This window comes from Haliotis cracherodii, unplaced genomic scaffold (genome assembly GCF_022045235.1).
Source record: "Haliotis cracherodii isolate W230 unplaced genomic scaffold, xgHalCrac1.p SCAF_1, whole genome shotgun sequence".
Classification (NCBI taxonomy): Eukaryota; Metazoa; Mollusca; class Gastropoda; order Lepetellida; family Haliotidae; genus Haliotis; species Haliotis cracherodii.
In genome coordinates, this window is record NW_027266264.1 from 35,466,168 (window position 1) to 35,494,126 (window position 27,959).

Consider the following 27,959-nt stretch of genomic DNA (forward strand, 5'->3'; position numbering starts at 1 on the left):
GGCAAAAGTAACTGAGTATTTCTGAATTATTGTATTCTGATATATAAGATAGCTATGTGATAAATCGCAAAGAACTATGAAGAACGAAGTATGGTTTATTTCACGATAAAACCTTGTTTTATCATGACGTCATTTCTGGAGATTTGAATATGCGCTCGCAACTTGATGACATCGCATATTGGACAATGTTACTTTTTAAAGGAGAGTGTCTAATGAATTGTTCCCCATAGATGAAGCTGAGCAACGCAAATAAACACAGTGGCCAAATGATCGCATCCAAAAGTGGGAAAGATATGATAACCGGTACTGGGAGAAAAGCTGCAGATAATCAACATGACGATTGATATAATATGCGGGAAATACTCACCTGTGCACAAAATGAACTTGTCCAACATTGCAGAGGTCGGATTCCATTGAGGGAGTCATCATTATTTAAATAAGGGTTAATATTTTTTAAGCTTGTACCTGTTATCATTATCCTTAAAAAGGCTGTACATAATGTTGATATATCGTATAAGAAATAAACGACTCGTCTGTTATTTCTTAAAAAAGAAACACATAATCCATAAACAATAAACATCGTAACAATGTCAAACTCCTCTTGCCTGTATTGACAAGTGGTTCACAGAGTATGTAAAACAGCACACTCCATACAATCATAATTTGAATAAATATCTACCATCAGTTACCTTTGCCTTTGAAGAGAGATCTTAGTACCAGTCATATCCAACATTTTGGAAGACCTCCCCATTACTTTTAAGCCTTTTCTTATAAGTTTCTTGTCCCACGATTCCAGGTTCTAACTCAAGTCTTTTTGGCTATTCTTCAATATCCTACATTCTGTCATGACTGTCATAAAATTTTTACAAACCTGTAGAGGTTATGAATTCTCTGATGAAATCCCCTTGGGGCACTGATTGCATTTTCCTTGCTCAAGAAAATCTACATGACATAGTTGTAACCATTTTCCTTAATAAAAAATGTTACCACACAAAAAACTTCGTTTTTGTATGATATATGACCACCCTTACGGGGCCTAAACCCAACGGCGCCTCACGCCAGGGGGAGCAACTCTCACCCAAATCACTTTCCATATGTCAAATGTTGACGGAATGTGGGGAGGTGGGTGGCCGTGCCCCAAGGAGGATTTCATCAGAGAATTCATAACCTCTACAGGTTTGTAAAATTCTCTTTCTGATTAAATCCTCCTTGGGGCACTTATTGCATCAAGACAGACTCCCAAAGATAATCTAGGAAGTGGCATCCGTCAGCAACAGGCGTAAATACATCGTATTTGATTATTCAACAGAATAAAATATTGAGTTCAATAAATGGAACCAACCTTATCGTTAGGCACCACCGTCGAAAGGCGGGGGCTAGAGACAGGGCGTGGTCGACCATATATTATGATAAAGCCTGTTTTTGCGGCTTGTCATAAGTTGAGAACTCGAAACACCTTCCCCCCCCCCCCCCCCCCCCCCACAGTGATATATGGGCGTAGATCACGAGAGACCATAACCAGCGCTGAGCTGGGCCAGAGGGTCCCCGAGTATCGAAGGAGTGCGTGCGCATAATACGAGTATTATCGAGTAGTAAGGACTGATATTTATCGACCGCAGAAGATAAAATCCGGACCATTACTGAGCAGTATAACCGGAACACTGTCTTAAATCTCGAATGCTAAATCGGCTAGAGATTAGAACTTTGCCCAGTTCGGAGAACTGACTGACCAAACCGAGTACGTTCGCTTGAGTGTTTGTCGAGTTGGTAAGGTTTGATAAATCGTGCTCGGCTGGCTCCAAATAGCTGCGGAGCAGATCTGCTGAATGGGCAGAGCCGCGGCGTACGCTTTTTGACGCAGCCACTGCTCTAACCTAATGAGCCTTCAACCTGGTAGGGGGGTCCCTGCCTGTAAGCGTATACGCTGTACAAATGGTTGAAACTATCCACCTCGAGATAGGAGCCAACCTTCCTACCGCCGTAACAGCAAAATAGTTGGTTATCCTTACGGACACCCATATTTCTGATGATATAGGCCTTGAGAGTCGTGTGGACATCCAAGACATGAGCATGTCTTGCAGTGGTCCCCGACGAGGAAGGCTGTGAAAGAGTAGGTAGCTCAATAGGAGCCGGTCACGTGGAAGCGTGTGCGACCCTAGGACGGTATGAGTCCAGTAGTCGAAAACTGACTCTGTCCCGGTGATATTTATCGACCGCATGGAAGACAGTTATTTCGGGATCGGCTGACATAACACGAATGTCGCCTACCCGTCTGCCGGACGTTACCACCACAAGGAACGCCGTCTCCCAGCTCAACAGCTGAAGAGAGAGAGACAACAGATCCCGAAAGGAAGGACCGGACAGCCAATCGAGAATGATTGACAAGTCCCAAGGGGGACTGATCCGCCGGACTGGCGGTCGGAGCCTGTCCACACCTGCTAAAAAGCGCTGCACTAATGGGTGTGCACCCAAAAGTGCCCCGTCGACAGGGACGTGAAAAGCTGCGATAGCTGTAGAGTACCCTCGGACTGTTGATGCGGCCAGGCCATCATCTAGTCATGACTGGAGAAACTCAAACACGGATACGAGATCTGCAGAAAAAAGATCTGCAATCCCTCTATCGACACACCAGGGCGCATAGCAGGCCTATCTATCGTACTAAACGTTTGTCGAATCCCTCCGCGAAGCCAGTATTGTGTCTGCAACTCGTGCAGGAATACCGCTCTTCTGGAGGCGATTCCTGACAGTAGCCAAGCCACCCACTGAATCCTGGGATTCGGGTGGAGGGCCCCGTTCTGGGATAGGAGGTCCGGTCGTAAAGGTAATATAACAGGAGGCTGAGCCAGAAACCTGATTATTACTGGAAACCCACTCTGCGCCGACTAAGGAGGTGCCAGGAGCACAATTAGTCGCACAGTGCCTAGCTGAGACAGGACCTTGGAAATGAGAGGTACTGGGGGGAATGCCCACAGAACTGTCCGTCCAATCTAGCTTTCCTGTCCCTCGGGACCCGGTTTTGATCGCAGCTTTCATAAGAAGTGCGTCGAACTCGGCACGGAGGAATTCCGCCTTCTAACTTGTGACTGTGGGTTCACCCGGGGCTCTTCGGGCGCTAGTGGGAACCCATCGTTCCCAGCCCCGCGAAAAAGCTGTTGGCCACGGCCAGCTGTCTTGCCCCGGCCCGTGCCTCTCTTGCTCCTCCCGGCGCCCTTATACCTGAAGGAAGCGGCGGCTTCCAAGCAGGTGTGAACGTCTGACCCGTGCGTTAGCGTAGGAGCGGAAAATTGGAGAGGCCCGCTTACGCGCTTTTAACGCTTGGTACCTCCAACAAGGCCTTAGAGTCTTTGATGGACGTATACAATTGAGCGGCCTCTCGGACCACCTGCTGAGCCCCAGGGAAGAGGGTGGCACCCTCTTATACGGCAAAGCAAGTAGGTCTTGGCGTGTGTAAGTCGGCCGGCCCCTCTCCCGCTAACTCCCTCTGTACAGCCGACAGATACGCGGAGTGTACGGACACACAGAGATGTGGGCATGCATTATGATATTGCTCCTCGAGGCATATGTAAACAGCCTTCAACTCTGCACCAAACACGGGAAGGGGGGGGCAACCGCCGGCCCTGCTTGACCTTAGTCAAGTTGGGTGTCTCCGACTCTGGCATGGGCGCAGCCACCTGAGGCAGTACCTGGACAATCCTGTCCCGCACGTTCCTCTGCACCCGGCCCGAGGCCGAGTCCCGGTGCCGAGGTGCCGGAGGTTCAAGGGAACCCACCTGGCACTGGGCGAGGTTTCCACTAGTGGAAGTCTTGGCCTCGGAAGAGGCGTCTGGCTCCGATAGGGAAAATTGTGCCTCGGTAGTGCACGGGCCGGCGCCCGCCACCCCTCCGCTGGGGAGCGACCTCGAGCCAGAGCCGAAGCTCGGTCTCGTATCGTCCCTGAGACAAAGGGAACCAACCTGCCCCCGGGCTAGGTATCCACTAGTGGAAGCCTCGGCCTCAGAGGAGGCGTCTGGCTCCGCTAGGGAAAATTGTGCGTCGGTAGTGCACGGGCCGGCGCCCGCCACCACTACGCTGGGGAGCGACCTCAGGCCGGAGCCGAAGCTCAGTCTCATATACGAGACCAAGGGAACCCCCCCTGGCTCCGGGCTACGAATCCACTAGTGAAAGCCTCGGCCTCGGAAGAGGCGTCTGGCTCCGCTAGAGATAATTGCGCGTCGGTAGTGCACAGCCGGCGCCCGCAACACCTCCGCTGGGGAGCGACCTCGAGCCGGAGCCGAAGCCCGGTCTCGGATCGTCCCCGAGACCAAGTGGTCTGCCTCGGCCGATGCCGGGCATTACACAGATCTCGTGCCTGTCTTAGAACAACCTGTACACAGTTTGACGGTCTTGTAAACAAGACCGTAATTTCTGAGGTCAGTGGGAAGGGTATTAACGTGTATCAGTGCGATATAAAGATCGGAAAGATACGTGCATAAATTGTGAAACTAGAAGCAAAGGCGTAATGTAGAATGCGATTTGTAACGCGATACTAATAGCCAATGTCGTAGTATAATGCTGTATGATATAACAAAACCCCAAGACGTTTCTTAATGGCCTTGGCGTTACATGCATCAGCCCGTGGAACTACAAAATGGATGCCATTACGGCCATTTGAATTCAAAGGTACCGTGAGGGTGGTCGTATATCATACAAAAACGAAGTTTTTTGTGTGGTAACATTTTTTATTAAGGAAAATGGTTACAACTATGTCATGTAGATTTTCTTGAGCAAGGAAAATGCAATAAGTGCCCCAAGGAGGATTTAATCAGAAAGAGAATGTAAAACACTGAAAAGCAGTTTATCATCTAGAATAGTAACCAAACATGGATTATAAATCTGATACACTCACCGTTCTCTGCAGCTCTCTAATGATAAGGTTTCGTGATTTGCCTTGTAGTACTACTTGACACTGCAAAACAAACCAGTTTGCTTGTGTAACACACGCACACAGCATAACAGCCACACTTTCACTGACTGATAAATTGTACAATGATAAATGCACATATGTAATGGAACTAATTATGCTTGGCAATTTGGTAACACTTTTATGATTTCCTGTCTTAACTCAAAAAATTGTTTTACCTGATTTATGAGTTCTTCTGGTACCACTGAGGCAGGTACAAGAGGACGTGCTCCAACAATGACCCCTGACCTCCGACCTCTACTGACATGCACTGTACGTTGCATGCGGTTGTAGCCCTGCTGGTTGTTGTTGCGGGATGTGGGGTTGCTGGCGCCACCGCTGCTGCTGCCAACGCCTCCACTTCCACCTCGTGTACCTGGCCATGTTCTGTGAGAGACAGTGAATGTTAGTCAATTTGACCAAATTGCTATCACACGGGGTATTCACCCACTGCCAACCACATCAATTATGGAAAGAGTGCCATTGTTGAATTGTCTCAATAACTTTTATACTTTGAACTGTCTATCCCAACAAAATCCATTTTCAGAATTTTGTCATTAATGGCTAATAATCCCTTGATGAAATTCATCTTGCACTAAACAAAATAGTCGAACTGTACAGAATGTCTCCAGACATAAACTAATTTCCGACGGTAAATTATCATGATTATAGTTCAAAATATCCAAGTTTGTCTGTCTTTAATATACCATACATTATCATAAGTTTCTATATATATGATAAATTAATAAAATCTAAATATTTTTCCCATTTGGCTACTTATCCTGCATTACTACCTTAATGCTTCTACAGCTGTTCTTTGACTAGGAAGACAGAGCTGTGGGAGGTCCTGGTTACAGAAATTGTTTTACCAACCAGTTGTGTGGCATCCTTCATCCCACAGCTACCACGTGACCGGAAGTGTCAACGTCACATATAATCACATCACTGCTAGTAACGGACATCTGAAAAACTTCGCGGGTAGGCAGCAAAGCGATGGGAGGGCACTCTAGACGTAATAATGCAGGATAAGTATCCACATGTAAAATATATTTAGATTTTACAAAATGTTTTTATCTTATCCTGCATTACTACCTAAATGCATTTTTATCAAACAGAACGAAGTGGGGCGTACCTTTCACATGGAATTTCAGGAAAGACCCTTCCAACAGTCCGGGTAACCAGATAGCATCTTGAGCGGGAAAAGTCGGAAACCACAGACTTTCCTGTCCGATAAATACACACAAGGGAGAGAAAGAGGTGTGAAATCCAGTCTTGGAAAAGGAAAAAGTAGAAAAAGGAGGTCAAGTTCTAAATTCAGTTCAAGCAGCTGGAATAAATGAAAACATGAAACCCTCTAGTCTGGGATAAAACTACCAGAAAGATTGTAGGGTCAGTTCCGAGGTACAAAAGTCAAGACTGTCGTGGGTCACCTGTTGTGAGATGACAAAAACAACCTTCCATGATGGATTTGAAGGAACATTTTGAGAAGGACCTCTGTTGTGTCTTGGATCAATGGAGGAAAACCCTTTAGACTTGAACTGGGCACAGAAATCCAGCTCATCCTTGTCCTTGGAGTCCACTATCAATGATAAGGGAGGAACGGTGAGGATTCTTAGCAATGAAATCCTAGCACAGACCAAGATGGACAGCACCATGTGCTCTGCGCTTTAAATGTACTCAGGACATGTCAAGGGCATGTAACTTGCTGACTCAAGCTGCCAGGAGAAAATAACGTTGTTTTTGTTAAGATTGAAGAAAGACAACGAGCCAAGAGGTTTAAAGGTAGCAGTATGGAGCGACTTCAATACCATGTTCAAATCCCAGGCTGGGGGATGAAACTTGGCAAGTTGATCCTCCAGAGGAAATGATTGCAATAGTGACCGAAGTTCCAGGATCTTGGTCATTCTGCGATCCATAGGAACTGCCAGCACTGAGTTCAGCCATAAATTGCGGTGATGCAGACATAGGTTCCTGTTTCTTATTCAAAGGAACGCCACTTGTTATCATACAGAGTATGTGTTGAAGGTCTATGCAGAGCTACACATCAGCAGCGTATTTGTGTAAAATACCCCCCAAAAACCAATAACCTTCAATTAACTTGCGTACAGAATTGCATGCATTAAATGAAAAACTCAAATGTAGAAAAACAGCATGTGTTAATACCCAAAGAAGCTTTTTCAGCATGCATACAAAGGAGCTAATTTCCAAAACACAATGATGAGCTAATTTACTTTCCGGGTCAAGCCTATATATTTCGAACAGTTATATACATCTGAAACATTATTTCATTTTTTAAAAATCTTAAAATGTTCACTATTATGGGGTAAAACCGAATAGTGATAAATATGTGAGTGAAAAAATATTGGTTACCCAAGAAAAATGTAGTAACCCAATTAAAATTGAAACGCTAGAGTAAAAACTCAATTGCTCAAAATGTTACCTGGAGCTTTGTCTAGAGATCAAAAGCAGGGATAGAATTGGTGTGCAAAACCCTTGTAAGTAGTACAGGAGGCGTAAAACGTACACATTTAGGCCTTTCCAGTGAACGCTGTATGTGTCAACCATCCAAGTCAGAGCATGTAGGTCCGGAGCTGATAACTCTGACTGGTGGTGAATAGGTCAATAAGTGGCAGGACGAACTGCTGGCCACAACAGATAGAAGCATCAGGGTGGAGCATCCACTCTGTGGAGCCACTTTGTCCGGCATGCAACAACCGGGGATGTGCTGGACGATGAACCTCAGGTGCAGTCGATCAATTCTATCTGAAAGAATCAGAAGGTCTGGGACAGTAGGGATGATGAGTGAGGAGTCCCCTGGTTGCGAATATACCAGACGACTGTGATGTTGTCTGTGGATACGGCTATCTCTTTGCGCTGAAGCCAGGAATGATACTTCGACTTCCAGATTGTTGCTGTGCCAGCGAGCTTATTCTTTGACCAAAGCCTGGAGGCAGTTTGGTCCCCCCAGCCCTGGGGATCTACGAACAGGTGGAGTGTGGGCTTGAGTGCCATTAGGTTTGTTTGTTTGTTGTTTCAGGCCGCACTTAGCAATATTCCAGCCATATGACGGCGAGCCCTGTTAGGAACATGTCACCGCCGACATTCAATTTCACTGTCCACCAAGAGCGGAGGTAAACCTAGAGCGCTATGGAGGTCATTGAGGATCCATCCCAGTTCAGCATGTTGACAATACGTGAAATCCCTGTGAAGGAGGAGGGTTTCTGGGTCCTGATGACTAAGTAGACAGTAAGTGATGTAAGACTTGAACTGAACATTCTTCAGGTGCAGGTATGCTGTAATTGGCTTGGTAATCCAGGTAAATAAACAGGGGGCCGTGAGAAATGCCAAATGGGAGGACCGCCCAGTGGTAGTGGATACCCTGGAAAAAGAACCTGAGGAACTTCCTGCATCTGTGGTAGATGGGCACATGAAGAGAATCGTCCTGGAGGTCAAGACTGATCAGGAAATCGTTGGCATTGATTCTGGTCCTGCGCAGTCTAAACATAGTCAGGAGAAAGTGAGGAGGACATTCAAGGTAACGCTTGTTGAAGACAACTAGATTGTGGATCATGCGGAATTTAGATGAATCCTTCTTGGGCACCAGAAACACTAGAACAATCTCCAGCGCCTGCTTGATCACGAGAAGCGGAAAGGTGTGGAACAGGTGCCGAGTCTGACTAGGTGGGTGGGCATCCACCACTGGGTCAGAGGTAAACATCGGGTCTGCTGTCAGAGAGAGCCTGTACCCCTGACGAAGGATGCTGGTGACATACGGATCTTCAAGAATTGTCAAATTGACCCCTAACCTGCCCAATCTCCCACCTACAACGGTGTCTATGACTGGGACGACTGGGGGTAAGAGATCCCAGGAGCTTGAACGCCAAGGCCATCAGTGTCTGGCCCAGCAGTCACCATCCCTGGATTTGTGTTGGCGACGACGAGGATGGTGAAGAGGAAGCCTGGGGGAAGCCTTAACAGAGGCGCACCTGGGCTGATAATTGCCTGTTTTAGATGGTTTAAACTTGGATTGATTGAGACGTGTTCTAGTACTTTAAGTGACAGTGCTAGCAGTGATGTGATTAAATGTGACGTTGCCACTTGCGAACACGTGGTAGCTGTGGGAAGATGTATGCCACACAACTGGTTGGTACCTCTGACAGCTCTGTCTTCCTAGTCAAAGAACAGCAGTAGAAGCATAAGACAGCAATGCAGGACAAGACAAAACAATCATGTAAATTTGACAAAATATTTTTCTGCAGCATATAAGTCTTACCCTACAGCCTGTGCTGTGCCTGATCCTAGAGCATCTGACACCAACACAAGGGGGCTCTCCACGACCAGTGTTCCATTCCGAGATAGGTTCCGTTCTGGTTTCTCAGGTTTACTAGGCTTCCTGGACAGACAGATGTTAATGATAAGACATACTGGAAACTATGGCTATATCAACAGCTGTCTTGAGAGAACTAGCATCTTTCATTATGTTTATTGCATATGGTGCTCTGACCTCTCTCAATGAGACTGTTACTTCTGCTGTCAACATGGTCAGCCCTTCAGCTATTACAGATATTATTGAACACGTTGAACAGTTCGTAATGATTAATAAATGAACTGAAACATGTTAACTGCAAGTATTTACATCCACTTTTTAAAGACTTTTATGCATGAAGCTTTTTATAAAAGTAAATAGTTTTTCAGCTGACAACAACTATGTCAGGTCGAGTATGTTGACATGCAATTAACAAGTCACTCAGTCTGACAACCTGATTCATTTGGTAAGCTCTTATGACCAGCATAGGTTGCTGGGGACCAATTCTATTTCTAATCCCCATTCCTCACATAAGCATGGCAGACAAAAAATATCATTGCAGAGAAAGAAAGACTTACGTTTTGTTATCATTGTTCTTGCTGAGGTCAAGTCTGTCTGTCACCAGTGTGAAAGGCACACGGCAGATTCGGCCATTCTGAGAAAAATCACAACAACTTTGCATATATTTTTGCAAATTTAAGCGAAACAAGCAAAACATGAAATAAACCTAAAATGCCACCCTCAGCAATACTCCAGCCACATGAAAGTGGCAAACACCATCTTAAACTACATTGGGTCTAGTACATTACTGCAAATATTTGTTCAGGTAGCACAAATTTCATGACATCTAAACATGACGCCACTGTGTCTTGACGAAAGTAACAAAGGTATCTGAATGTTAACCTTTTTCATACATATTAATTTATCGTTATCAAGGTCATGTCACTACAAACCTCTAGAAGCAGAGCAATATAGTTTGGTCCAATCACACATTGTGATATAACTAGATTCTTCAGTGCAGACAGACATGTTGGGCTGGTAAATCCATGATGACTCAATTTGGCGGCAACTTCTCCTAGTCTGCAATGTAAAAAGTATTCCATATATGAGTGACTTTGATAGTGAAGTTGCCAACATGTGAACTACATCAGTCACCATAAAATCAGGCAGTCAGATCAATCAACAGTACATCTAACTCAGTAATACAAGCAGCGTCAGCACATTGTTACGCCATGTGTACACGGATGACTCGTTAGAAATATTTACTTTGTCCTACTTTTCACACCCTATCTGCCAACTTATGATTTATGCCTACCAATAATGATAATAATAAAAATATATACTTGGGTAAGTCAATGTTATTTATTTCTCCAGTCATCACTATTCAGGCTATATCATGGCGACTAGTAAATAATCAAGTTTGCACCCAGGGATTTATCTGGAAAGCTATGTTCCCTTGGCCTTCTTGGCAGACAAATTGGGAAAACAATCATTATTACTTCAATATTGTGATTTTTGTCAATGTTCTTATCTTAACATTGCATTCAATGCAACTAAGTTCTGAAGACCCTTCTATTATCTTTATTGGTTCTTTTATGAGTAAAATACAAGTCACCTCTACAAAGGCATTACTTATCATTTGATATTATTATTGCAACTTGAAGGAGGATTATTTTATTCAAATTCGGGAATTGTACTGATATTGGTTCCATACTTGGAACCGAATATCGGCCTCTGAGCGGGTCTAGATAAATCTAGTCACCTCATATGACAAGCAAGAGAGTCCTGGAGACCTGTCCCAACCCAAATTCGAACAGAGTATTATGTGTTTCATGCTGAACACATCATGTTATCAGAAATATGCACTCATGGTTAAGCCACTGAAATTACGTGTTTATCAAATGCAAATTTACAAACTCACAGAAACATTTCTTAATAAAAGGAGTGTTCATTATTAAAGTAGGACCCCCTTAATCTTCAAGTTAATACCAGTGTTTTCACAAGGACTTTCATGCTATCAAATTTAAACACTGCTTCAGTATGGTGGCGCTTTTTTGTTAGATGCATATATCATAACACTGTTTCTCCTCTGTCAGTGCAACTTGTAAACTAAGATTTGTTACCATCATGGAAATAACATAGTGAAAGGCAACAGGCATGAGAGGTCAGTACTGGGTGGATGCATTAATTTGCATGTGCATACAATGCCTTGTATTATTGAAATAGGATCTAAATATGAATAATCATGATTCATAATATTCTGCCTGCGACTTATACATGATGTACAACTTCCAGGCTCCTGTAATGTACAACATATATCCTAAAAGGACGTTATTCACGGCTTTTAGAATTATTGTGAGAAATATTACAGCTCAGTGCTACATACACATTATTATTTCCGGCAAAGTTAAATATATATGAAAAGGAACTACCATTTCTATTTCCGATACCTGACAGGGAATACTGTAACATCTAAGAAACTAGGATGAGCCAGAATCCAGATGTGTTAACCCAGCAGAATCTATTTATGGAAACGAAATACATTATAACATAATCTCATTTAACGTCTACGAAACACAATCATCATGGGGAGATAGTTTCAACAATGAATATCGTCGTTTCAGTCTCCATAATGTCCACACAAAGGACATCAAGCTTAGTATTCTTGTCGTCGACGTTACACATGCGTGCCCGAGTCTGATTTGTCTGGGGTACGATGACATCTAAAACATAGAAAAATTGCCTGGATTCATCACCTTTCGTTTAGTTGATCATCAGTTCCCGGTAGTGGTTGAACAACAAAATGAAGAGAAGTCATTTTATAAACAACTGTTTAACACAGATTGTCGTATTTTAACAAGGATCGCCCCAAGTCTTCACAAAAATTGAGAGCGACCCATCGCCATTTTGAACAGATGCTTCGGTGTAACGGGGCAGGTGCGCGCTGATTGGTCAATTTATGAGCGCGACAGAGAAACGGTATATTGTCAAAGGACGCTTTCAAATGTTTATATTAATAACAATAAAGTTCGTTGTTAACACGATACTCATTACACATAATAGGTTCGAGTTACTTGTCACATCAAATTATTGTTCTGTAGATTGCAAAACTGTCTGAATAGCTATTAATTTTCTTCGTTCCACAAGGGAGTGCATGTGTACATATTTTATCCTTCAACACGTATCAAATGTGGGAAGAAGGTTCACATGTGCTGAACGTCCTTGCGGACGATGGGGAAATAAGCCTGGTTTATGTCATGCACAACAAGAAGGTCTTTGTTTATGAACTAGCATTGTGTCATGAATTATTCATACAGTCATGCGACATCTCTTAAACACAAAACATGAAATACCCTGCAGGAAACGGAAACCTAACAACAATGAATCCAGTGCATTTACTATAATTTATCTCCCAATTCTATATTTTTCGATCTGATTATATTTTTCCAATTACTCAACAATTTACAATATTTTATCTTTTAACATTTGAGACGCAGTAGAATTACGCATGTAGGATATGTAATTTGTGGTCATTAACCTTTGAACTTCACGTACCATAAGAACCTTTTATAAGGCTATATACAACCAAAAGTCTGAAGATGCTCCGTTTTCAATAACACCCCAGATACTTATTAGTTTTGGAAACTGAAAATCCCCAGGTAAGGATGATATGTTATCTAAAATTTCCAATAAAACTTTAGACATGGCAACTATGTATACGGTCTTTACTTGACCATTTTGCCATACAACAGTCAGCCGTACATTCATGTAGCATTGAAGAACGTAATACCAATTGTCGGAGGACGTGAAATGTGAAATATGAGTTATCTTATTTCAGTTTCTTTTAATTATGGCCGCCTCCATGGCCTAGTGGCAGAGCGGCCGTCCGTAGAGTGGAAGGTCCGCGTCATACCAAAAGACGTTCAAAAGATGGAAACTTGTTGTTACCCTGCCTGACGCTCAGCAGTAAGGGGCTAAAACAAGGACTGGACGGCACGGAGTCAGTAAACTGTGTCTGAGTGGGGTATTCATGTTAAACTGCGGCATGGTATCCCAATGGGCTAGCACTATAAAATCGGCATTAGTCCGGACTAGTACAAACAGCCACGCACGCGCGCGTCGCTATAAAAATTCAATAATTTTGAACACGCTCTATATATCATTTGGAGGTGTGATCTACTGTGTTCCTGCCCCTGTGTCTCTGTCGAACATCGTCTGGCCTGGCCTCATATTTTGGCATGAGGGCGTTGGAGAAACCAAATATGTTAACTGAAATCAACCACTTAGACATTTGTCAGAGACACGGATGGCCCTGTTATCTCAGGCGCCGCAATTAGCCCCGCTTTAGCGCACCAGAGACCTATGATCATCAGTTCAAATCCAGGGTCGCCCTCATTATGTTTCTTTTGTCAGCACCATGTATACATGGGCTCGTGGGTTTCACCATAGTGGTCAACTCCATGAAGAAACAATTCCTCATCTATTTTGGGACTGTATACCCATGTCCAAACTTTTTGGAAGTTATTTCCAGACTTAAAAGAGAAGTGTACCCATGAGTGCAATTTAAACCTTAGCCTTGAACTCGTTATTTTTGTCCTCAAAAAGAATTTTGTTTCAGATGAAACCTTTGAGCTGATATTGTCTTCTCTTGACTCTCTGGACTCTGTAATGGCAAAAATTTACATTTACAAAGGCAAAGTTTCTTACACAACTCTAAGCTTGATACATTACGAAAGAGTTCTTCAGGATAGATGTGTTGTTGAGAAGAACAGGTATTATGCTGAAAGTGAACAAGTGAAGTTTTATCAGAAATGGATGCTCTACCATTCTCTTTGTGAGTGACATACTTGGACATGTATGATTTATTATTTGCTTACATTGAAATTGCGCTTCTTTGTCTAATGCTTGAACGATATATGAAGGTCCAGGGTGGAATAGGTCTTCAGCAACCAATGCTTGTTTTAAAAGGCGACTATGCTTGTAGTATGTGGCAATTAACTAACAGGATCGGGTGATCAGGTTCGCTGACTTGGTTGATGCATGTCATCGTATCCAATTTGCATTGACCGATGCTCATGACGACAATCACTGGATTATCTGGTCCAGACTCGAATATTTACAGACCTCCGTCATATAGCTGGCATATTGCTGAGTGCGGCGTTAAGCAACAGACAAACAAACACACAAGACGATGTATTATAAATCTTCTGTATCCGCATATACAGAGAGTGAACCTGTGAGTGAATGCGTTGTCCTTGTCCATTTTAAAAAATATATATAAGAAACGAAGTCCTTTCTTACACCATTTATTTTTACATGGGTCCTCTATTTGAAACAGGAATTCCTGAAATAAAAAAATAATTCTAAAAAATACCTTCGACCTGCATAACCTCGGACTTTCCACCCCAGAAAACTGACGCGCTGCGATATTATTAGAATAATGTTCAGAGAGGCGTTAAACCCAACTCATGAACTCACTCATTCACTCATGCAGTATACAGTGATGGTTGTGTACCCAGATAGTTTAGAAAAAAACCTCGTAACTATACTTTTGAAATACATTTTATCATATCAGTTTGTTTAGTGGCATGAAAGCCAAGTTAATTCACTCACTTTATTTTCATATGACTGTACATAATCTGCCATGGCTGGTTGGCATCTGAAAAAAACACCGTCTTCCAGTTGTGTCTTCTTTTGAACAGTAGATATAGTCATTAGAACGTGAAGCGTTTGACAGTAATGAACGGCACATGCGTGGAGTCTAGTCTGTCGTACAGACCCTGAAACAAATTTATCCAATACAGCCCATGCAAGTCTATAGTATTTGGCAAGTCTAGATTACTGCAGGATCTGAAAATGAAGAGAGTCTCGGGGCTCTTTTTTTATTATATTTCATAATTATAATTTAACAACAGTTTGTTTTCTGTAAAAATATGTTCATTTTAGAGACTAGATTTTAGTCTAGTGGAGTCCACCACATGGTTAATTGCCCGTTAGAGTAGCCAGCATCACTTTCTCTCGTATAGAAATCCACTTAGACATACATATTATGTACACCTTTGCTGAGATCATTGTCTATAATCTCTGAAAAATAGAAACAAGCAACTATATTTAAATTGAAAAGGAGTCCCAGTGAGAGCGAGATTCTAGACTTGCTTTATTTAGGGATATAGTATTACAATAAGGCAGGACGGAAGGGAAAATAATATGGTCCAGCGACTGTGAGACAGACTACAAGTCAATGGACACTGCTAAATATAACACGTGGAATCTTTGGAATGTATGGCTAGCTGTCGGTTGATGGAATGCATGGGCCCGTGGACGAGGTACTGATACCAGGAGGGGGAACCATGAAAGTCCCACATCATAACGGTTACTTCCAGAAAAAGACATGCTTTCATACCGTGGTGTAATCGTAATATGGTGGTGGGGATAGTTGTTCACACTCTATCGATCATTGATTGTCTGATTACTAGTATATGCAGTTCAAGGTATCCGTGCTGTGGCCGTGATGTTGCTGAATGGTTGGTTGGTTGGTTGGTTTGTTGTTCAACGCCGCACTCAGCAATATTCCAGCTATATGACGGCGGTCTGTAAATAATCGAGTCTGAACCAGACAATCCAGTGATTAATATCATGAGCATCGATCTACGCAATTGGGATCGATGACATGCATCAACCAAGTTAGCGAGCCTGATCACCCGATCCCGTCAGTCGCCTTTTACGACAAGCATAATCGCCTTTTACGGCAAGGATGGGTTGCTGAAGACCTATCCTACCCCGGATCTTCACGGGTCTGTTGCTGAATGGAGACGACGACGTAAAAGACAATTCACTCATTCGCTCGGTGAGGCGAAAATAGAAAAAGAAGACACGTAAAATTTATTAATTTGCAATAATGCAGCAGGATCTTTTCTTTTTAATGGCCAATGACCAGTTATGTGGCATATACTTTCACTACGATAGATCTCTTTGACACATATTAGAGTGAATATTCGCAACAGCACATTCAAATGTATGTGAAGATTATGTTGTGGTATTACACGTTGATATATTTGTCTTCAGAAGCCCTGATATACAGGTACATCGATATGTTCATAAAAATATTGTAATTTTAGATTACCGTAGTTTCATGAAATAAATGTATATTGTACATGCAGACATGTACATTTACATGTATATGCTAATACTTAGTCCATGAAAACATTTCTCTAAAATACTTTTCTTTTTCTTTTAAAGGAACCTATCCTCGTCTGCCGTTTATCTAAATAATGCGTCGCCTATGACTACGTTAAAGTTCCCATTACATCTGAAGAAACGTTGAGCGGCGAAAGATCTTGTGTGGATAAAGGATTTTAGACAAGCAACAAAACCTGGACTCTAGTTTAGCTTGATTTAGACCTGCCTTGGCTTTTAGTAAAAAAACTTCGTTTAAAAAAAATAAAAATTCCACAGTTATTGAGCAGGACTACTGTCGACACTTCGATCTTGACTGCCCATTTCGCCTGATATACAAAGGCCTGGGATGTGACTCTTCCCTAGAATCCGATCTGATGTCTAAACTGAACTTTCCGAACATGTTCCAAGCAAGGTTTGGACAGATTTCACTGCACTGTGACAAACAAAGTCGTCTGCTTCAATTGGACCGGTTTCCTATTTTATATGATACATATTGTTACAGAAAAATAATAAGTACGTGTTGGAGAATTAATCCCGTCACATTTAACATTCAGCGCAATATGATGGCAGATTGAGTCAAAGCCGATAAACCTGATATTCTGAAAGCCACCATTGTCATGCAGAGATAAGCCACCATTGACGGGCATGTTCACATACACGTTTATATTTGATAAGCTATACGATAGTTCAAGGGCGATGATAATTAAATGTCTCGAAGACCTAGCGTGATCGGTAATCGCTGTGGGCTGGCAATGACTTTGTACGGGGATAGACAAGCAATTTGTCAAAACTCCCCGTTTTGTTCCCCAACCGGTGCATTAATGGCGTTTCTCCACGGTGATGCTGCTGATATTACCGGTGCGTTCTTGTTTAACAATGTTGTATTATTGGTTCCCCCTCCTTGATCCTGCTGCATTATTGGTATCTCCCTCCTTGATCCTGCTGCATTATTGGTATCTCCCTCCTTGATCCTGCTGCATTATTGGTATCTCCCTCCTTGATCCTGCTGCATTATTGGTGTCTCCCTCCTTGATCCTGCTGCATTATTGGTATCTCCCTCCTTGATCCTGCTGCATTATTGGTATCTCCCCCCTTGATCCTGCTGCATTATTGGTATCTCCCTCCTTGATCCTGCTGCATTATTGGTATCTCCCTCCTTGATCCTGCTGCATTATTGGTATCTCCCTCCTTGATCCTTCTGCATTATTGGCGCCTCCTTTCTTGATCCTGCTGCATCATTGGTTTCTCCCTCCTTGATCCTTCTGCATTACTGGTATCTTCCTCCTTGATCCTCCTGCATTATTGGCGTCTCCTTTCTTCATCCTGCTGCATCATCGGCACCCCCTTCCTTGATCCTGCTGCATCATTGGTATCTACACGTTGATCCTGCTGCATTATAGGTATCTCCCTCCTTGATCCTCCTGCATTATTGGCGTCTCCTTTCTTCATCCTGCTGCATCATTGCCATCCCCTTCCTTGATCCTGCTGCATCATTGGTATCTACACGTTGATCCTGTTGCATCATTGGTATCTCCCTCCTTGATCCTGCTGCATTATTGGCGTCTCCTTTCTTGATCCTGCTGCATCATTGGTTTCTCCCTCCTTGATCCTGCTGCATTATTGGCGTCTCCTTTCTTGATCCTGCTGCATCATTGGTTTCTCCCTCCTTGATCCTTCTGCATTATTGGTATCTTCCTCCTTGATCCTTCTGCATTATTGGCGTCTCCTTTCTTCATCCTGCTGCATCATCGGCATCCCCTTCCTTGATCCTGCTGCATCATTGGTATCTACACGTTGATCCTGCTGCATTATAGGTATCTCCCTCCTTGATCCTGCTGCATTATTGGTTTTTCCTTTCTTGATCCTGCTGCATTATTGGCGTCTCCTTTCTTGATCCTGCTGCATCATTGGTATCTCCTTTCTTGATCCTGCTGCATTATTGGTGTCTCCTTTCTTGATCCTGCTGCATTATTGGTGTCTCCTTTCTTGATCCTGTTGCATTATTGGTGCCCCCCTCCGTGATCCTGCTGCATTATTGGTGTCTCTCCCTCCTTGGCCCTGCTGCATTATTGGTGTCTCCTTCCTTGATCCTGTTGCATTATTGGTATCTCCCTCCTTGATCTTGCTGCATCATTGGTATCTCCTTCCTTGATCCTGCTGCATCATTGGTATCTCCCTCCTTGATCCTGCTGCATTATTGGTGTCTCCCTCCTTGATCCTTCTGCATTATTGGCGTCTCCTTTCTTGATTCTGCTGCATCATTGGTATCTCCTTCCTTGATCCTGTTGCATTATTAGTATCTCCTTCCTTGATCCTGCTGCATTATTGGTGTCCCCCTCCGTGATCCTGCTGCATTATTGGTGTCTCCCTCCTTGACCCTGCTGCATTATTTGTGTCCCCCTCCGTGATCCTGCTGCATTATTGGTGTCTCCCTCCTTGATCCTGCTGCATTATTGGCATCTCCTTTCTTGATCCTTCTGCATTATTGGTATCTCCCTCCTTGATCCTGCTGCACCATTGGTGTCTCCTTTCTTGATCCTGTTGCATTATTGGTGTCCCCCTCCGTGATCCTGCTGCATTATTGGTGTCTCCCTCCTTGACCCTGCTGCATTATTGGTGTCTCCTTTTTGACCCTGCTGCATTATTGGTGTCTTCTCCTTTATCCTGCTGCATCATTGGTGTCTCCTTTCTTGATCCTGTTGCATTATTGGTGTCTCCCTCCTTGACCCTGCTGCATTATTGGTGTCTTCTCCTTGATCCTGTTGCATTATTGGTGCCTTCCTCCTTTATCTGGTCGGATTAGGTTTGGGAATTAAATGTTATCAAATAGCGTCGCATACATTAAAATTCATGACATTGCGATGATGCTCTCCTTTCAAACGACTTTTTCTTATGCAAGGGAGGTAAGTAGTAGCTCATCCGGGCATTTGCAACATGGATGCCCCCATGTGAAACATGCTGAGAGATTGAACAGTAAATAAATAGCATCCAAGACCATGCCGATCGACACACGGAGATTGACTGGCCCCGAAGGAACGATCAGTCCATACTCTCTGGCCAAGAATGATCCTAACACATCGGTAATTCATGAGGTCACAGGTCGTGTAAACAAACCTGACTAAACAAGTGGGACAACCCATACATATAGGCTACATATGTATATAGGTATTTGTGAAGGTGATTTTACCAGTATATTGAACATGAAGCTGGCACACTTAGTAATACAAATACTGTGTTTTCAATGTAGAGCACGATTACCTGTAGATTTAACCGCTAATTTGAATTTGGAACCAAACGTGCAGTAATTATGATTTTATTTTCTGTTGCATTTGTGATACATGTATGTGTAGCAGGACGTGGGGTCATCCCACATCCTTACCTTGTCGGCTTGCTGACGGGGTTAACCCTTTGGTCATGTGGACAAGGCGTCCGACCTGAGATCAGAAGGTCCGTGGCTTGAATCCCATCTCGGGACTCGATCATTTTATGGCCGCTACATGTGTATATATACATATATAGTTCATGTAAATAGTAAATGACAGCTCGACCAGTATTGTCCAAAATATGCTATCCAGTTGCTGTATATTTTATCAATTGGTAGTGTGAAATACTGCTGGTTTTGTTGTAATGTTCCTGGTTTATGTTTTATACGTGTTACGTTTCATGTTTCATGATCACACTTCAGAGCACTGGTCACATATTAGGTGAAGCTAAGCAACGTCAGTCTCAGAGAGAAGTTGGATGGGTGACCACATTCAGCAGCTTGACACCTGAGAATTTCTAGGGCTTTGGTGCTGCTCACACTGAAGCACATGTAGCACATGTGGTGTCTCCTTGGACAATTGACTTTGTTCGAAATGTTTCTCTGTTCAACCAGCAGTGAATGGGTACCCGGTAGGATGTGATGCTAATGTGCCTGTTAACCTTCTAGTGCCTCACAGGCAGCTTGTGTTGTATACTCCCCAATGTGATGAGAATGAAAATGGAGTACACACTGATCCATTCTCTAGGGTAATAATGTCGTGCTTTGAGCACACTTTAGGGCATGGATTTGGCGCATTATTAATATGCACATTGTTATATATCTTGCAAAATGATCATCCTGATACAGGGACATATGGGTAGCCTGGAGGTTATAGTGTTCTCTCATCACGCCAAATACCTAGGTTTAATTCCCAGATGTGTGGAGTCGATTCTTGAAGTTATCTGTCATGATGTGGCTGTACTTTTGCTATAAAGCAGCCATCTAACAAGTCTATACAGCACTGAATACAATGTGAATGGAAATCCTACTGATAAATGTAAGGACTGTTGACATATTTCTGTGACAGGTAGTGGAAGGAAGTGAGCGAGCTGATGGCAGGAAGCCTGACAAAGTTAGGCCTCTATGTAAGTACCATGATCTTCAGCAAATATCTATTGCTTGAAGTATACAACTGGAATTAGTTAATCTCTTTTCCTTTTGTATTTTCATTTCTTCCAAACTTTCATTTGTCTTTTGGCCATATCTATTAATCTAAATAGTAATGGGTATTGGCCTGAAATTCGTTTCACAATTTATTGCAATAATGATTCCTGTATTGTGATATGTAACACAAAGTATTACGTGTGTTCTTTCATCTGTAATTGGTTATGAAGTTGAATATAGAAAACTTTCCTCTCCCATTTTTGACAACGTCATATTTTGTTGGTTGTTGCTATGGTCACAACAGATGAAATAATAGACACATTATGTACAGGAAATAGGTCGCAAATAGTTTCGCATTTTTGATCACAGGAAACAGCTGCTTATTTCAAAATTTCACTTTGTCTTGTCCATTGTTGTCACGTACGTAAACTTTTCCAACCAGATGAAGATACGCATGATTATAAAAAATGCAATAGACCTGTATTTTCCAAACGTTTTGTGTTACCACCGATCCCACATACCCAATGTTTGTATAAGGACACTATGCTCCTGCAGATGGTCGCATGGACTTGGTCATATATAATGTGAAGAAACAGGAAGCAGTTGAAAGAGTAGTCAGATAACTACTGCCACGGAACAGTGACAAAACAGTATTGGATAATCACTTTTGATATATCAATATAGGACTGTCACATTGTGAACAACTAATGAGTTTAGTCAGGAAATTAATACAGGATACGAATGTAAAAGAATGGCTAGTTTATATGGAAATATACAGTTAGCAGTGCTTAACCTTTTCATGTGTTTATTAACAAGAAGACAGTGGACTGTGAAGAATGATGTGAAACAACTGATACACAAACTGGAGGAATATGATGATAAGTGTATTACATTGTATACTCTTGTTTCAGTTTTACGAGCAGGACTGATCACCCAGGCTCGAGGATCAGCCTACATTGAACAGAATGAAACAAAAGTCATTTGTGCTGTGTAAGTGTCTAGAATTAGTTCAAATAAGTTGGAGGAGCAGTTCAGAAGGTCAATGTAGGATAAAATTTTCCTTTTTTTGAGATATACCCCCAACTTCATTGTGAAGGTGTTGACATCCTCAAAGTGTCTCTTTTGTCAAGTGAATCCTACCCTGCATCTCTCAATCATGCTTTCGTTATTTCTCCTCTGGATTATTGCAATGTATGATTTGCCTGAATACCAGAGACGCAGCATGTTGAAAACGTAGCTGCCAGAGTGGTAACCGTGCTAGAATGTACGAATATTTTACACCTGTACTAATGGAACTACACTGGCTCCTGATCACAAAGCGCATCGAACTCAAAATACTTGTGTTAGTTTACAAAGCCCTTCATGACATCGGTGCACCTTACATCGGTAAATTGATACAGCAATATCAACCAGTAAGATGACTCAGGTGAGTTAACAGTCAGCTTCTGTTTGGTCCCGAACCAGAACTATGCCAGTCCAGTGCTTTGGAACAACATCTCCATCAACATCAAAAGTATCAACTAATTTAAAGGGACTGTTAGAAACCTTTGTTCCAATCTGCGAAAAGTCATTGAACATTGTCTTTGGCCACCAAACTCATGCGAGTGCCTTTGAACAGATCCAATCTGGAATTTGGCGCTATATAAATTAATTGTTATTACCCTGCAATAATGTGGAACTTCCAGTATGTCAAGTTGGAGATATGGAGATTTTTTTTTGTAATTAACATCAGAGTGATTAGTGCCGTTAATACTTGTGATGTCAAGTATTATTATCATGATTATGGATAACTTCTTTATTATAAATACGTTACAAAGAAGGACTACTTCTTGCCCCTTCATCAAATGAATGAACATGTTATATCCATACAACTCCTTCTCCTGATTACTTCAGATTCTGTTATTTTTTTTAATTCAACTGTAAACTGTGTAGCGGCCATAAAATCTCTGAGTCCTGTGATGGGATTAGAACCAGAAATAGGAAAAGATGATATGAGGAATGTAACTTGCAGTTGCCAGAGACCATGTTCAGTGCATTTGTCCAGTTATCATTTGAAAACACTTATATTGTTTCAGCTATGGTCCGCGAGAAGTAGTACGCAAAGAAGACTTCAGCATGAAAGGCCAACTGACTTGTGAGTTCAAGTTTGCCACGTTTTCGTGTCGGCTGAGACGCAAACATCAGCAGGATAGTGAGGAGAAAGACTTCTCTGTGCAGCTGCTTGAAGCACTGGAGCCAGCCGTCTGTTTGGTAAGAGTTATCTCCCTTCAATGAACAAGAACTTCATCACAAACTGGTCAGTTGTTATAGGTGAATGATACCAAAAACGTTAGAAGATGGTATTTGTTGTTACCCTGCCTGACGCTTTGCATTCAGAAGGTAAAACAAGAACTGTTTGGCTTGGAGTCAGCATACAGTGTCTGAGTCGGGTGTCCATATCAAACTGTAGCATGGAATGTCAGTGGGGTAGCCATGCGCCATGACTGTGGAATATATACATGTACTAAAAGCCTTGGCAAGTCTAGATCAAACTAAACCAAGTCAAGTGTCCTTGATTCCATGTATGAAAGAAGAGGAAAGGCTTTTTTGAAGAAAAGAAATTACAATTATTTTAAAGAAATGTTTTCATAGACTATGTGTATGAATCAGCAGAAGAGAAAAGATTGAAGGAAAAACAATACAATTCGTTTGAAGAAATGTTTTCATGGACTAGGTGTTATGAGTAGTCTATCAGTGGGGTAGCGCTGGACATTTCAACTTTTCATCAATGCATTGATATCATGTATTCAACCTCGTTAATAAAAAACTGAGTGTGTGATTAAAGGAAAGAAATTATCTTGAATATATATCCCAGGCCTCTTTTGATGTACTTATTTATATAATAATTACTGAATAATTAAAAGAATTCCAAAACATTTTCAGCACAAGTTCCCAAAGTCACAGGTGAATGTGTATGTGACAGTGCTGCAGAACGCCGGCAGTGGTATGTCCATACCTTCTTGCATAGAATTTATTAAGAATAAAATGTAAAGACAAGTGAAGGTTCTTTGATAATGTCTGCTTTGTTGAAGTAAACTGAAAATGGATCATGTGCCTTGAAAATAGATAATGTGGCTTGAAAATGAATATTGTTTCTTGACAATGCTTGTAATATTCTTACTCGAATACTACCATAATCCATATCCTAAGTATGTTACTAAAGCATCTTCGAATTTTTAGGAAAAACAGTATCCTCCCCTTATATATATACTATGATATTTCTGTTCCATGCAGCTCTGGCGGCCTCCATCACATGTGCTGCACTGGCGCTAGCTGATGCTGGCATAGAGATGTATGACCTTGTCACTGGGTGTTCTGCAGTAAGTAGGGGTTGTTATAGAGATGTATGACCTTGTCACTGGGTGTTCTGCAGTAAGTAGGGGCTGGCATAGAGATGTATGACCTTGTCACTGGGTGTTCTGCAGTAAGTAGGGGCTGGCATAGAGATGTATGACCTTGTCACTGGGTGTTCTGCAGTAAATAGGGGCTGTTATAGAGATGTATGACCTTGTCACTGGGTGTTCTGCAGTAAGTAGGTGCTGTTATAGAGATGTATGACCTTGTCACTGGGTGTTCTGCAGTAAGTAGGGGATGGCATAGAGATATATGACCTTGTCACTGGGTGTTCTGCAGTAAGTAGGGGCTGGCATAGAGATGTATGACCTTGTCACTGGGTGTTCTGCAGTAAGTAGGGGTTGTTATAGAGATGTATGACCTTGTCACTGGGTGTTCTGCAGTAAGTAGGGGCTGGCATAGAGATGTATGACCTTGTCACTGGGTGTTCTGCAGTAAGTAGGGGCTGGCATAGAGATGTATGACCTTGTCACTGGGTGTTCTGCAGTAAGTAGGGGCTGTTATAGAGATGTATGACCTTGTCACTGGGTGTTCTGCAGTAAGTAGGGGCTGTTATAGAGATGTATGACCTTGTCACTGGGTGTTCTGCAGTAAGTAGGTGCTGTTATAGAGATGTATGACCTTGTCACTGGGTGTTCTGCAGTAAGTAGGGGATGGCATAGAGATATATGACCTTGTCACTGGGTGTTCTGCAGTAAGTAGGGGCTGGCATAGAGATGTATGACCTTGTCACTGGGTGTTCTGCAGTAAGTAGGGGTTGTTATAGAGATGTATGACCTTGTCACTGGGTGTTCTGCAGTAAGTAGGGGCTGGCATAGAGATGTATGACCTTGTCACTGGGTGTTCTGCAGTAAGTAGGGGTTGTTATAGAGATGTATGACGTTGTCACTGGGTGTTCTGCAGTAAGTAGGGGTTGTTATAGAGATATATGACCTTGTCACTGGGTGTTCTGCAGTAAGTAGGGGCTGGCATAGAGATGTATGACCTTGTCACTGGGTGTTCTGCAGTAAGTAGGGGTTGTTATAGAGATGTATGACCTTGTCACTGAGTGTTCTGCAGTAAGTAGGGGTTGTTATAGAGATGTATGACCTTGTCACTGGGTGTTCTGCAGTAAGTAGGGGCTGGCATAGAGATGTATGACCTTGTCACTGGGTGTTCTGCAGTAAGTAGGGGCTGGCATAGAGATGTATGACCTTGTCACTGGGTGTTCTGCAGTAAGTAGGGGCTGGCATAGAGATGTATGACCTTGTCACTGGGTGTTCTGCAGTAAGTAGGGGCTGGCATAGAGATGTATGGCCTTGTAACTGGGTGTTCTGCAGTAAGTAGGGGCTGGCATAGAGATGTATGACCTTGTCACTGGGTGTTCTGCTGTAAGTTGGGGCTGGCATAGAGATGTATGACCTTGTCACTGGGTGTTCTGCTGTAAGTAGGGTCTGGCATAGAGATGTATGACCTTGTCACTGGGTGTTCTGCAGTAAGTAGGGGCTGGCATAGAGATGTATGACCTTGTCACTGGGTGTTCTGCTGTAAGTTGGGGCTGGCATAGAGATGTATGACCTTGTCACTGGGTGTTCTGCAGTAAGTAGGGGCTGGCATAGAGATGTGTGACCTTGTCACTGGGTGTTCTGCAATAAGTTAGGGCTGGCATAGAGATGTATGACCTTGTCACTGGGTGTTCTGCTGTAAGTAGGGGCTGGCATAGAGATGTATGATCTTGTCACTGGGTGTTCTGCAATATGTTGGGGCTGGCATAGAGATGTATGACCTTGTCACTGGGTGTTCTGCAATAAGTAGGGTCTGGCATAGAGATGTATGACCTTGTCACTGGGTGTTCTGCAGTAAGTAGGGGCTGGCATAGAGATGTATGATCTTGTCACTGGGTGTTCTGCAGTACGTTGGGGCTGGCATAGAGATGTATGACCTTGTCACTGGGTGTTCTGCAGTAAGTAGGTGATGGCATAGAGATGTATGACCTTGTCACTGGGTGTAGAGATGTATGACCTTGTCACTGGGTGTTCTACTGTAAGTAGGGTCACTGGAATTGAATTTTCTCTCATGAAGACGATAATCTTACTCTTAAAGAAGTTTAGTACAGCTGTAGTTGAATTTTTTAGACTGCAAAAGTTGACATATAGTAAACTACATTTATAACTAGCACGCTTATAACAAACTGACAGATATAACAGACTACTTCTTGGTTCAGTCCATTTGCTAAATATATCTTTTACATATGCTTATAACGAACTATGGTTATAGCGAATTAAGTTAGTGGTCCCTTTGAGTTCATTATAACCATAGTTTACTGTAGATCTCAAAACAAGTACCTGTTGTGCGACTATATATCTACATATTGTGTCTGGTGACAGCGGGTGCGAGGAGACACTATCCTACTGGATCCCACCGAGTCGGAGGAGTACAAGCCGGAGCAGACGGCCGAGAAGAACAATGGCTCTGTGACTGTGGGTCTGATGCCGTCACTCAATCAGGTGTCAGCCATCACTTCCAAGGGGGAGATCGACTTCCAGCTGGCCACCAAGGTGAGGAGGAGGAGGAGAAGGGGACACTAGGTGGGGGAGCTTCAACATGGGGAACTCTGCACATGGGGAACAGTGGACTCTGTCGGACCAAGCCTCATGAAAGGCATGTGGGTTTAGACAAAGTGCGGGTTCACGCAGAGAATGCTGATTTAACCTTGCACGCCTACCTATTCTAGACATGTTGACACTTGCCACACATCGGCAAATGGGTTAACTCTGTCACTGTTAATCCATGCTTAGATATGTACCAATACCTGCCTTCTGTGTGTCATTTTGTAGACATGCTACGACAAGTTAATTGAGTGTTTGTTTAGGGTAGAGTGATTGTTTAGTGCCAGATTAGAGAAGTATTTTCTAGGTAAATTGGTAATTGGAACTGCCAAACAGTGCCGGAGTCTGGAATAGGCAAAGGCCGGTTTACACAAAGATTATTAAATGACATTATCACTACAAGCTGCCAGGACTAACATAGAAATGCCTGTTTGGACAGAGTACAGGATGAGACAAAGGCAGGTTTGGACAGTCCACTGTATCTTGTTTGGCGAAAGAGGTGGCCCAATTGTCTATGGCACTGTCATTTACTTTGCAGAGTTATGTTCCCTAGCCATTCTTGGCTACACTGGCCTGCTAAGGCTCTCAAGTGAAGAATAAATAAACATACAGAAAAAATGGTCAAAATATATTTTTTAGTATTGGACTGTTTTTTCTATTACCTTTATAAATATAGGGCAGGTTGATAAAAAGTAGGTATGGTCTGGTCTCATTGGGTCTCTGTTTCACCCTCTAGGCTATCAAGGATTGTGTGGAGACATGCCAGCGTCTGTACCCTGTGTTACAGCAGGCCCTGGAGACAGCACTCAAACAGAGGCTAAAGGATGCTGACACAGGATGAGGCTCAAAAACCAGTCAACGTTCCCTTGTACATTATATATAAATAGCTTTTAAAACAGAGTGCATGTGTGTGTCATTATTTCCTATAGGTAGTAGATAAGGGTGAAAGGCCATACACTAATCATATGTATTGATGCTCATGCTATCAACCGCTGGTTGATGATCATGCTATCATTCAACTGTTGTAAATGAATACCTACCCAATGGAGTATGCCAGTTTGTCCTGATGTTATAAACATCTGCTCAAAAACCACTGGACCAATGATGCTGGAACTTCTCCTGCTTGTTCCCACCCATGATGACGCC

General features: G+C 42.7%; 2 protein-coding genes across 4 annotated transcripts in view; one reads left to right on the plus strand and one right to left on the minus strand.

The window, feature by feature from the left end:
• The window catches only part of LOC139476989 (E3 ubiquitin-protein ligase UBR5-like), a 53,787-nt gene extending 41,631 nt beyond the window's left edge, over positions 1–12,156 (minus strand). For all 3 annotated transcript variants that reach the window (XM_071259561.1, XM_071259553.1, XM_071259544.1), the window contains exons 1-6: positions 12,002–12,156; positions 10,199–10,325; positions 9,824–9,900; positions 9,213–9,332; positions 5,119–5,326; positions 4,886–4,945 (exon numbers count right to left, since the gene is read on the minus strand). In XM_071259561.1, coding sequence (XP_071115662.1) covers positions 4,886–4,945; positions 5,119–5,326; positions 9,213–9,332; positions 9,824–9,900; positions 10,199–10,325; positions 12,002–12,063 — 654 coding nt within the window. In that variant the 5' untranslated portion in view covers positions 12,064–12,156. The remainder of the gene's footprint in view (positions 1–4,885; positions 4,946–5,118; positions 5,327–9,212; positions 9,333–9,823; positions 9,901–10,198; positions 10,326–12,001) is intronic.
• Positions 12,157–19,357: 7,201 nt separating this feature from the next.
• Positions 19,358–27,704, plus strand: LOC139463931 (exosome complex component MTR3-like). Its single transcript, XM_071245379.1, has 8 exons — positions 19,358–19,504; positions 20,756–20,813; positions 21,744–21,822; positions 22,908–23,082; positions 23,755–23,815; positions 24,106–24,191; positions 26,592–26,762; positions 27,550–27,704. The coding sequence occupies exons 1-8, from the start codon at positions 19,421–19,423 to the stop codon at positions 27,652–27,654; spliced, it is 819 nt and encodes a 272-aa protein (XP_071101480.1). The 5' UTR covers positions 19,358–19,420; the 3' UTR covers positions 27,655–27,704.
• The last annotated feature ends 255 nt before the right edge of the window (positions 27,705–27,959 follow it).

What these genes read in the sequence shown, in the direction of transcription:
- LOC139463931 (XM_071245379.1), top strand. Translation starts at nt 19,421, where the DNA reads ATGCCGATCGACACACGGAGATTGACTGGCCCCGAAGGAACGATCAGT. An exon ending in TGACAAAGTTAGGCCTCTAT is followed by an intron (nt 20,814 to 21,743) that starts GTAAGTACCATG and finishes CTCTTGTTTCAG; the next exon opens with TTTTACGAGCAGGACTGATC. An exon ending in TGGAGCCAGCCGTCTGTTTG is followed by an intron (nt 23,083 to 23,754) that starts GTAAGAGTTATC and finishes AAACATTTTCAG; the next exon opens with CACAAGTTCCCAAAGTCACA.